This window comes from Haliotis rufescens, unplaced genomic scaffold, assembly GCF_023055435.1.
Source record: "Haliotis rufescens isolate VD_foot unplaced genomic scaffold, xgHalRufe1.0.p SCAF_120, whole genome shotgun sequence".
In the NCBI taxonomy this organism is placed as follows: Eukaryota; Metazoa; Mollusca; class Gastropoda; order Lepetellida; family Haliotidae; genus Haliotis; species Haliotis rufescens.
Window position 1 is genome coordinate 62,423 of NW_025963803.1, and position 12,578 is coordinate 75,000.

The window sequence follows — 12,578 nt, forward strand, 5'->3', positions numbered from 1 at the left end:
ACACAAATACAAAATCACTTTTATCCTTTAAGCTTGTTCCTAAATGAGTCTCCTCACATGTACAACGTCATGGCGTTATGGGAACTGAATAGCACAAAACGATAACAGCGCTGTGGCGTATCGCGTGTAGGATTCCAAACGGAATTGATGGACATCATGGCAGCACTAACAAGATTACAGCTCACACACATGATCGATAATTATACCCTGTTAATGCAGGTATATTTTGTTAACAGATAACGTTTAATCGTGTATCAACGTTTTTAATAGAGGTCTGAGTTAGTGCTGTGTGTTTGTGTTGCTCTCAATAAATCACGATTCAATCACAGCTTCTGCGCTAAATTAATAGCCACAACCGACTAACCTCCATCGGTAGTTCAGTTCGTGATGTGTCATTCACAGCGGTAAACACACATCGATGTTGAAGGGTCAATACCTTGTTTGATACAGGCTAAACACATTCTGCCCGTTACCTGCATATGTTCGCTGTTTAAAGTCGTCATTCTTTAACTTGAACTTCAACAAGATTTCCCAAGCTGGTAAGTTGGCTTACTTCATGTTGTCTGGTACGGTCGGCATATTCGACACCTTGTTTGTATCATCTGTCCTGTCCTGTTACCATTCTTCTGACATCACTAGGTAGCTTCCAATTACTGTTCTGTTTCTTCTATTCGCCCATCATTGGGCCTCCGGTGGCCAAGTCGTCTATGGCGCCGCAATTTGCAGGGCAGAGTTGCGTCCCTCAGGCGCTCCAGAAGGCTTTGATCGTAGATTCGAATCCCGTTCGCTCTGATTATTGTAAGCACCGTACATGTCCTACTGTTCACCAAAGCAGTAAATGTCTAAAAGCTAACATGCCGTGATATCTCTGGAAGAATGTCCGAAGGGGTGCTGCACCCTCATTTGCAACGCTAGTTTGTGGTTTTCATATCTGCCGTACCGTTTCCTCTATTCAACCATAACTGTGATGTGTCCCCTCTTCAACATCACTGTTCCGTTTCCTCCATTCTCACATCAAAGTTCTCTTCTCCCTATTCTGACATGACACATCAGTGTTTACTATTCAACCATCAGACCTCTGTTTCCTCTAGTCAATCGTCACTGTCCCCTATTCTGCCGTCACAGGTCTCTTCTCCCTATTCTCCCGTCACAATTTTCTTCTCCCTATTCTGCCGTCACAGGTCTCTTCTCCCTATACTGCCGTCACAGTTCTCTTCTCCATATTCTGCCTTCACAGGTCTCTTCTCCCTATACTGCCGTCACAGTTCTCTTCTCCATATTCTGTCGTCACAGGTCTCTTCTCCCTATCCTGCCGTCACAGTTCTCTTCTCCCTATTCTGCCGTCACAGGTCTCTTCTCCCTATTCTGCCGTCACAGGTCTCTACTCCCTATTCTGCCGTCACAGGTCTCTTCTCCCTATACTGCCGTCACAGTTCTCTTCTCCATATTCTGTCGTCACAGGTCTCTTCTCCCTATCCTGCCGTCACAGTTCTCTTCTCCCTATACTGCCGTCACAGGTCTCTTCTCCCTATACTGCAGTCACAGTTCTGTTCTCCCTATTCTGCCATCACAGGTCTCTTCTCCCTATACTGCCGTCACAATTCTCTTCTCCCTATACTGCCGTGACAGTTCTCTTCTCCCTATACTGCCGTCACAGTTCTCTTCTCCCTATACTGCCGTCACATTTCTCTTCTTCCTATACTGCCGTCACAGGTCTCTTCTCCCTATACTGCCGTCACAGGTCTCTTCTCCCTATACTACCATCACAGTTATCTTCTCCCTATACTGCCGTCACAGGTCTCTTCTCCCTATTCTGCCGTCACATGTCTCTTCTCCCTATATTGCCGTCACAGTTCTCTTCTCCCTCTTTTGCCGTCACAGTTCTCTTCTCCCTATACTACCATCACAGTTCCCTCCTCCCTATACTACCATCACAGTTCCCTCCTCCCTATACTGCCGTAAAAGGTCTCTTCTCCCTATTCTGCCGTCACAGTTCTCTTCTCCCTATACTGCCGTCACAATTCTCGTCTCCCTATACTGCCGTCACATTTCTCTTCTCCCTATACTGCCGTCACAGTTCTCTTCTCCCTATACTACCGTCACATTTCTCTTCTCCCTATACTGCCGTCACAGTTCTGTTCTCCCTATTCTGCCGTCACAGGTCTCTTCTCCCTATACTGCCGTCTTAGGTCTCTTCTCCCTATTCTCCCGTCACAGGTCTCTTCTCCCTATACTGCCGCCACAGTTCTCTTCTCCCTATACTACCATCACAGTTCTCTTCTCCCTATACTGCCGTCACAGGTCTCTTCTCCCTATTCTGCCGTCACAGGTCTCTTCTCCCTATACTACCATCACAGGTCTCTTCTCCCTTTTCTGCCGTCACAGTTCTCTTCTCCCTATACTGCCGTCACAGGTCTCTTCTCCCTATACTGCCGTCACAGGTCTCTTCTCCCTATACTGCCGTCACAGTTCTCTTCTCCATATTCTGCCGTCACAGGTCTCTTCTCCCTATTCTGCCGTCACATGTCTCTTCTCCCTATACTGCCGTCACAGTTCTCTTCTCCCTATACTGCCGCCACAGTTCTCTTCTCCCTATACTACCATCACACTTCTCGTCTCCCTATACTGCAGTCTTAGGTCTCTTCTCCCTATTCTGCCGTCACAGGTCTCTTCTCCCTATACTGCCGTCTTAGGTCTCTTCTCCCTATTCTGCCGTCACAGGTCTCTTCTCCCTATTCTGCCGTCACAGGTCTCTTCTCCCTCTTCTGCCGTCACAGTTCTCTTCTCCCTATTCTGCCGTCACAGTTCTCTTCTCCCTATACTACCATCACAGTTCTCGTCTCCCTATACTGCCGTCACAGGCCTCTTCTCCCTATTCTGCCGTCACAGGTCTCTTCTCCATCTTCTGCCGTCACAGTTCTCTTCTCCCTATTCTGCCGTCACAGTTCTCTTCTCCCTATTCTGCCGTCACAGGTCTCTTCTCCCTATACTGCCGTCTTAGGTCTCTTCTCCCTCTTCTGCCGTCACAGTTCTCTTCTCCCTATTCTGCCGTCTTAGGTCTCTTCTCCCTATTCTGCCGTCACAGGTCTCTTCTCCCTATACTACCATCACAGTTCTCTTCTCCCTATACTGCCGTCACAGTTCTCTTCTCCCTATACTGCCGTCACAGTTCTCTTCTCCCTATACTACCATCACAGTTCTCGTCTCCCTTTACTGCCGTCACAGGTCTCTTCTCCCTATTCTGCCGTCACAGTTCTCTTCTCCCTATACTGCCGTCTTAGGTCTCTTCTCCCTATACTGCCGTATTAGGTCTCTTCTCCCTCTTCTGCCGTCACAGTTCTCTTCTCCCTATACTGCCGTCTTAGGTCTCTTCTCCCTATTCTGCCGTCACAGGTCTCTTCTCCCTATTCTGCCGTCACAGGTCTCTTCTCCCTCTTCTGCCGTCACAGTTCTCTTCTCCCTATACTACCATCACAGTTCTCTTCTCCCTATACTGCCGTCACAGGTCTCTTCTCCCTATTCTGCCGTCACAGGTCTCTTCTCCCTATACTGCCGCCACAGTTCTCTTCTCCCTATACTACCATCACAGTTCTCTTCTCCCTATACTGCCGTCACAGGTCTCTTCTCCATATTCTGCCGTCACAGTTCTCTTCTCCCTATACTGCCGTCACAGGTCTCTTCTCCCTATTCTGCCGTCACAGGTCTCTTCTCCCTCTTCTGCCGTCACAGTTCTCTTCTCCCTATACTGCCGTCTTAGGTCTCTTCTCCCTATTCTGCCGTCACAGGTCTCTTCTCCCTATTCTGCCGTCACAGGTCTCTTCTCCCTATTCTGCCGTCACAGTTCTCTTCTCCCTATACTACCATCACAGTTCTCTTCTCCCTATACTGCCGTCACAGGTCTCTTCTCCCTATACTGCCGTCACAATTCTCTTCTCCCTATACTGCCGTGACAGTTCTCTTCTCCCTATACTGCCGTCACAGTTCTCTTCTCCCTATACTGCCGTCACATTTCTCTTCTTCCTATACTGCCGTCACAGGTCTCTTCTCCCTATACTGCCGTCACAGGTCTCTTCTCCCTATACTACCATCACAGTTATCTTCTCCCTATACTGCCGTCACAGGTCTCTTCTCCCTATTCTGCCGTCACATGTCTCTTCTCCCTATATTGCCGTCACAGTTCTCTTCTCCCTCTTTTGCCGTCACAGTTCTCTTCTCCCTATACTACCATCACAGTTCCCTCCTCCCTATACTACCATCACAGTTCCCTCCTCCCTATACTGCCGTAAAAGGTCTCTTCTCCCTATTCTGCCGTCACAGTTCTCTTCTCCCTATACTGCCGTCACAATTCTCGTCTCCCTATACTGCCGTCACATTTCTCTTCTCCCTATACTGCCGTCACAGTTCTCTTCTCCCTATACTGCCGTCACATTTCTCTTCTCCCTATACTGCCGTCACAGTTCTGTTCTCCCTATTCTGCCGTCACAGGTCTCTTCTCCCTATACTGCCGTCTTAGGTCTCTTCTCCCTATTCTCCCGTCACAGGTCTCTTCTCCCTATACTGCCGCCACAGTTCTCTTCTCCCTATACTACCATCACAGTTCTCTTCTCCCTATACTGCCGTCACAGGTCTCTTCTCCCTATTCTGCCGTCACAGGTCTCTTCTCCCTATACTACCATCACAGGTCTCTTCTCCCTTTTCTGCCGTCACAGTTCTCTTCTCCCTATACTGCCGTCACAGGTCTCTTCTCCCTATACTGCCGTCATAGGTCTCTTCTCCCTATACTGCCGTCACAGTTCTCTTCTCCATATTCTGCCGTCACAGGTCTCTTCTCCCTATTCTGCCGTCACATGTCTCTTCTCCCTATACTGCCGTCACAGTTCTCTTCTCCCTATACTGCCGCCACAGTTCTCTTCTCCCTATACTACCATCACACTTCTCGTCTCCCTATACTGCCGTCTTAGGTCTCTTCTCCCTATTCTGCCGTCACAGGTCTCTTCTCCCTATACTGCCGTCTTAGGTCTCTTCTCCCTATTCTGCCGTCACAGTTCTCGTCTCCCTATACTGCCGTCACAGGTCTCTTCTCCCTATTCTGCCGTCACAGGTCTCTTCTCCCTCTTCTGCCGTCACAGTTCTCTTCTCCCTATTCTGCCGTCACAGTTCTCTTCTCCCTATACTACCATCACAGTTCTCGTCTCCCTATACTGCCGTCACAGGCCTCTTCTCCCTATTCTGCCGTCACAGGTCTCTTCTCCATCTTCTGCCGTCACAGTTCTCTTCTCCCTATTCTGCCGTCACAGTTCTCTTCTCCCTATTCTGCCGTCACAGGTCTCTTCTCCCTATACTGCCGTCTTAGGTCTCTTCTCCCTCTTCTGCCGTCACAGTTCTCTTCTCCCTATACTGCCGTCTTAGGTCTCTTCTCCCTATTCTGCCGTCACAGGTCTCTTCTCCCTATACTACCATCACAGTTCTCTTCTCCCTATACTGCCGTCACAGTTCTCTTCTCCCTATACTGCCGTCACAGTTCTCTTCTCCCTATACTACCATCACAGTTCTCGTCTCCCTTTACTGCCGTCACAGGTCTCTTCTCCCTATTCTGCCGTCACAGTTCTCTTCTCCCTATACTGCCGTCTTAGGTCTCTTCTCCCTATACTGCCGTCTTAGGTCTCTTCTCCCTCTTCTGCCGTCACAGTTCTCTTCTCCCTATACTGCCGTCTTAGGTCTCTTCTCCCTATTCTGCCGTCACAGGTCTCTTCTCCCTATTCTGCCGTCACAGGTCTCTTCTCCCTCTTCTGCCGTCACAGTTCTCTTCTCCCTATACTACCATCACAGTTCTCTTCTCCCTATTCTGCCGTCACAGGTCTCTTCTCCCTATTCTGCCGTCACAGGTCTCTTCTCCCTATACTGCCGCCACAGTTCTCTTCTCCCTATACTACCATCACAGTTCTCTTCTCCCTATACTGCCGTCACAGGTCTCTTCTCCATATTCTGCCGTCACAGTTCTCTTCTCCCTATACTGCCGTCACAGGTCTCTTCTCCCTATTCTGCCGTCACAGGTCTCTTCTCCCTCTTCTGCCGTCACAGTTCTCTTCTCCCTATACTGCCGTCTTAGGTCTCTTCTCCCTATTCTGCCGTCACAGGTCTCTTCTCCCTATTCTGCCGTCACAGGTCTCTTCTCCCTATTCTGCCGTCACAGTTCTCTTCTCCCTATACTACCATCACAGTTCTCTTCTCCCTATACTGCCGTCACAGGTCTCTTCTCCATATCCTGCCGTCACGGGTCTCTTCTCCCTCTTCTGCCGTCACAGTTCTCTTCTCCCTATATTACCATCACAGTTCTCTTCTCCCTATTCTGCCGTCACAGGTCTCTTCTCCCTATTCTGCCGTCACAGGTCTCTTCTCCCTATACTGCCGCCACAGTTCTCTTCTCCCTATACTACCATCACAGTTCTCTTCTCCCTATACTGCCGTCACAGGTCTCTTCTCCATATTCTGCCGTCACAGTTCTCTTCTCCCTATACTGCCGTCTCAGGTCTCTTCTCCCTATTCTGCCGTCACAGGTCTCTTCTCCCTATACTGCCGTCACAGGTCTCTTCTCCCTATTCTGCCGTCACAGGTCTCTTCTCCCTATACTGCCGTCACAGGTCTCTTCTCCCTATTCTGCCGTCACAGTTCTCTTCTCCCTATACTACCATCACAGTTCTCGTCTCCCTATACTGCCGTCACAGGCCTCTTCTCCCTATTCTGCCGTCACAGGTCTCTTCTCCATCTTCTGCCGTCACAGTTCTCTTCTCCCTATTCTGCCGTCACAGTTCTCTTCTCCCTATTCTGCCGTCACAGGTCTCTTCTCCCTATACTGCCGTCTTAGGTCTCTTCTCCCTCTTCTGCCGTCACAGTTCTCTTCTCCCTATACTGCCGTCTTAGGTCTCTTCTCCCTATTCTGCCGTCACAGGTCTCTTCTCCCTATACTACCATCACAGTTCTCTTCTCCCTATACTGCCGTCACAGTTCTCTTCTCCCTATACTGCCGTCACAGTTCTCTTCTCCCTATACTACCATCACAGTTCTCGTCTCCCTTTACTGCCGTCACAGGTCTCTTCTCCCTATTCTGCCGTCACAGTTCTCTTCTCCCTATACTGCCGTCTTAGGTCTCTTCTCCCTATACTGCCGTCTTAGGTCTCTTCTCCCTCTTCTGCCGTCACAGTTCTCTTCTCCCTATACTGCCGTCTTAGGTCTCTTCTCCCTATTCTTCCGTCACAGGTCTCTTCTCCCTATTCTGCCGTCACAGGTCTCTTCTCCCTCTTCTGCCGTCACAGTTCTCTTCTCCCTATACTACCATCACAGTTCTCTTCTCCCTATTCTGCCGTCACAGGTCTCTTCTCCCTATTCTGCCGTCACAGGTCTCTTCTCCCTATACTGCCGCCACAGTTCTCTTCTCCCTATACTACCATCACAGGTCTCTTCTCCCTATACTGCCGTCACAGGTCTCTTCTCCATATTCTGCCGTCACAGTTCTCTTCTCCCTATACTGCCGTCACAGGTCTCTTCTCCCTATTCTGCCGTCACAGGTCTCTTCTCCCTCTTCTGCCGTCACAGTTCTCTTCTCCCTATACTGCCGTCTTAGGTCTCTTCTCCCTATTCTGCCGTCACAGGTCTCTTCTCCCTATTCTGCCGTCACAGGTCTCTTCTCCCTATTCTGCCGTCACAGTTCTCTTCTCCCTATACTACCATCACAGTTCTCTTCTCCCTATACTGCCGTCACAGGTCTCTTCTCCATATCCTGCCGTCACGGGTCTCTTCTCCCTCTTCTGCCGTCACAGTTCTCTTCTCCCTATATTACCATCACAGTTCTCTTCTCCCTATTCTGCCGTCACAGGTCTCTTCTCCCTATTCTGCCGTCACAGGTCTCTTCTCCCTATACTGCCGCCACAGTTCTCTTCTCCCTATACTACCATCACAGTTCTCTTCTCCCTATACTGCCGTCACAGGTCTCTTCTCCATATTCTGCCGTCACAGTTCTCTTCTCCCTATACTGCCGTCTCAGGTCTCTTCTCCCTATTCTGCCGTCACAGGTCTCTTCTCCCTATACTGCCGTCACAGGTCTCTTCTCCCTATTCTGCCGTCACAGGTCTCTTCTCCCTATACTGCCGTCACAGGTCTCTTCTCCCTATTCTGCCGTCACAGGTCTTTTCTCCCTATATTGCCGTCACAATTCTCTTCTCCCTATACTGCCGTCACAATTCTCTTCTCCATATTCTGCCGTCACAATTCTCTTCTCCCTATTCTGCCGTCACAGGTCTCTTCTCCCTATTCTGCCATCACAGTTCTCTTCTCCCTGCTCTGCCGTCACAGTTTTCTTCTCCCTATACTGCCGTCACAGTTCTGTTTCCTCTATTCTGCCGCCACAGTTCTGTTTCCACTATTCTGCCGTCACAGGTCTCTTCTCCCTATTCTGCCGTCACAATTCTCTTCTCCCTATACTACCATCACAGTTCTGTTTCCTCTAGTCAATCGTCACTGTCCCCTACTCTTTCGTCACAGGTCTCTTCTCCCTATTCTGCCGTCACAATGTTCTTCTCCCTATTCTGTCGTCACAGGTCTCTTCTCCCTATACTGCCGTCACAGTTCTCTTCTCCCTATACTGCCGTCACAATTCTCTTCTCCCTATCCTGCCGTCACAGTTCTCTTCTCCCTATACTGCCGTCACAATTCTCTTCTCCATATTCTGCCGTCACAGTTCTCTTCTCCCTATACTGCCGTCACAGTTCTCTTCTCCCTTTACTGCCGTCACATTTCTCTTCTCCCTATACTGCCGTCACAGTTCTCTTCTCCCTATACTGCCGTCACAATTCTCTTCTCCCTATACTGCCGTCACATTTCTCTTCTCCCTATACTGCCGTCACAGTTCTCTTCTCCCTATACTGCCGTCTTAGGTCTCTTCTCCCTATTCTCCCGTCACAGGTCTCTTCTCCCTATACTGCCGTCACAGTTGTCTTCTCCCTATACTGCCGTCACAATTCTCTTCTCCCTATTCTGCCGTCACAGTTCTCTTCTCCCTATTCTGCCGTCACAATTATCTTCTCCCTATTCTGCCGTCACAGTTCTCTTCTACCTAAACTGCCGTGTCAGTTCTGTTTCCTCTAGTCTGCCGTCACAGCTCTGTTTCCGCTATTCTGCCGTCACAGGTCTCTTCTCCCTATTCTGCCGCCACAGTTCTCTTCTCCCTGTTCTGCCGCCACAGTTCCTCTAGTTTCCTCTATTCAACCATCGATGCTGTTCATTTTACTCTATCTTGCCACCATTCTTCCTCTATTCAACCATCACTGTTCTGTTGCCTGTATTCTGACATAACAGTTCTCTTCACCTAGGCACCCGCCTATGTTTCACTTGAGTTTTACAGTGAGTTGTGACTCTCTATGTTTCAGAGGATGCTTGGCATTGCGACACCCATGCTGTTACTGTGTGCCGTGTGTACACAAAGCCGATTCTTTAAAGGTGAAAATTATGTGTCTCGTACATTCTACACTCATTGAAACATCAGACCCCTGAATATCCGGGGTAGAATAGGTCTTCAGCAACCCATGCTTGCCGTAAAAGGTGACTATGCTTGTCGTAAAAGGCGACTAACGGGATCGGTTGGTCAGGCTCGCTGACTTGGTTCATGCATGTCATCGTATTCCAGTTGCGTGGATCCATGCTCATGGTGTCAATCACTGGATTGTCTGGTCCAGACTCGATTATTTACAGACCCCCGTCATATAGCTGGAATATTGCTGAGTGCGGCGTTAAACAACAAATAAACAAACAAACAAACATTGAAACCTCAAAAAGAACAAAATACATACGCGGTGTAAAAAAACATAGTAGCAAGTATATTTGTGTACTGAGTGATGACAAGTCCCAATTATGATTTATCGATCAGCACTAGGTCGTGATATGTGTTTCATCGATCAGATAAAGGAACATGAACTTTGTGGTATTTCCTCCTACATCTGGGCTTGGTCGTAGCGCCGCCAGTGGCTATTACCAGTTATGTCCCCTCTAAGCCTCTCCTATGGACCAATCAGATTCCTCCTCTCGTATCACTTTCGTTTGCTTCACACAAAATGGTGGCGCCCAGTCGGGACGATCTGATCGATAATCAAGATCTATATTGTGATAAAACGGGTCTTACTTCGCGAAATGCATCAAATCACGTGAGCACCTTGATTAAAAACATGAAGAGATTTGGAAAATATCTGTTGACAACGAGTTTGCAGTGCACTTGCTTTGCAAATCCTGCAATCGACCGAAATCTTCACGACAATTTACGAACCGGATTTCGTTGCGCGATTTTGATTGGACTATGCATAGACTCAAGGGTGGAAACTGGACCTTTATCGTCAGTTAACTCCCTTGCCTCGGGAAGATGGTACTCATCTAGGCAGACTCACCATTCATCTCACTTATTCATATGAACATAACAATCCACGACATGGAACACTTTGTCTGCAACTGCTCTAGGAGCGGCGGGGTAGCCTTGTGGTTAAAGCATTCGCTCGTTACGCCGAAAACCAGGGTTCGATTCTCCACACTTGTACAATGTGTGAAGCCCATTTCTGTCGCCCGCTGTGAGATTCCTCAAATAATGCTTAGATTGAATCATTCACTCGCCATAACCAAATCCTGTTCGCAAATAGCGACCGACCATTAAATGTTTTACCTTGGAGAAATTTTGTTTCTGGTTTCACACCAATAGTTGTTCACTGTATGTCCTGAAGGGAAATGTGTTGTGGGTTCCCCTCAGACAGCCCGGCTGTTCTTTGCAGGGAAAGACATCATACGCAGTGACAGTGACAATTTCGTGTCTCCGACCTAACTTCCACCCCACACACGTACCCCACACCCCAGCATATGAACTCGTCTGTTTTATTTGCCAGCTATGGTCCCACCCACATTGCCGCTGGACGAGGGCCCCACTCTGGGCCTTTACTTTGACCGCCCCTACTTCTTGTATTGTGAAGCGAGTGGACAACCAAAGCCATCGTAAGTTACTCGAACCACTACCACTATTACTATCACAACCACCACCACTATTATCACCACCACCACCACCACCACCACCACCACGACTACCACTACCACCACTACCACTTCTACCACCACTACCACTATTACTACCACAACCACCACCACTATTATCACCACCACCACCACCACCACCACCACTACCACTTCTACCACCACCACCACCACCACCACGACTACCACCACTACCACTATTACTACCACAACCACCACCACCATTATCACCACTACCACTACCACTTCTACCAACACCACCACCACCACTACCACTATTATCACCATCACCACCACCACTATTATCACCACTACCACTACCACTATTATCACCACTACCACTACCACTTCTACCACCACGACTACCACTACCACCACCACTACCACTATTACTACCACAACCACCACCACTATTATCACCACCACTACTACCGACACCACAACCATCACCACAACCAACACCACTACCACCACCACAACCAACACCACTACGACCACTATCATTACCACCACCACAACCACCACTATCATTACCACCATCACTACCACCACTATCATTACCGCCACCACAACCACCACCACTATCACAACCACCACCAAAACCACCACCACCACCACAACCACCACCATCACAACCACCACCACCACCACAACCACCACCATTACTATCATTACCACCACCACCACCAACACTACCACCACCACCACCACTACAACCACCACCACAACCACCACCACCACCATCACCACTACAACCACTACCACCACCACCACCACCACAACCACCACCACCACCACCACTACAACCACTACCAGTACCACCACCACCACCACCAACACTACCACCACCACCACCACTACAACCACTACCAGTACCACCACCACAACCACCACCACCACAACCACCACCACCACCACAACCACCACCACCACCACCACCACAACCACCACCACCACCACCACCACCACCAACACTACCACCACCACCACCACTACAACCACCACCACAACCACCACCACCACCATCACCACTACAACCACTACCACCACCACCACCACCACCAGCACTACAACCACTACCAGTACCACCATCACCACCACAACAACAACAAACACCACTACCACCACCACCACCACCATTACCACCACCACCACTACAAACACATCCACAACCACCACCACCACCAATACCACCACCACCACCACAACCACCACCACATCCACAACCATCATGACTACCACCACCACCACCACCACCACAACCACAACCACAACCACCACCATCACCACTACAACCACTACCACCACCAACACCACCACAACCACCACCACCACCACCACTACAACCACTACCAGTACCACCATCTCCACCACCACCACAACAACAACAAACACCACTACCACCACCACCACTACCACCACAACCACCATCACTTACACCACCACCAACACATCCACAACCATCACCACTACCACCACCACCACCACCACCACAACCACAACCACCACTACCACCACCA

The 12,578-nt window shown here is 49.3% G+C and overlaps 1 protein-coding gene across 1 annotated transcript in view; it reads left to right on the forward strand.

Moving 5' to 3' along the window:
• The first annotated feature begins 414 nt into the window (after positions 1 to 414).
• LOC124115437 (fibroblast growth factor receptor 3-like) overlaps positions 415 to 12,578 on the forward strand; it is a 53,805-nt gene continuing 41,641 nt past the window's right edge. Inside the window, exons 1-3 of the mRNA XM_048393890.1 lie at positions 415 to 539; positions 9,423 to 9,492; positions 10,917 to 11,022. Of these exons, the coding sequence (XP_048249847.1) occupies positions 9,426 to 9,492; positions 10,917 to 11,022 (173 nt within the window). The 5' untranslated portion in view covers positions 415 to 539; positions 9,423 to 9,425. The remainder of the gene's footprint in view (positions 540 to 9,422; positions 9,493 to 10,916; positions 11,023 to 12,578) is intronic.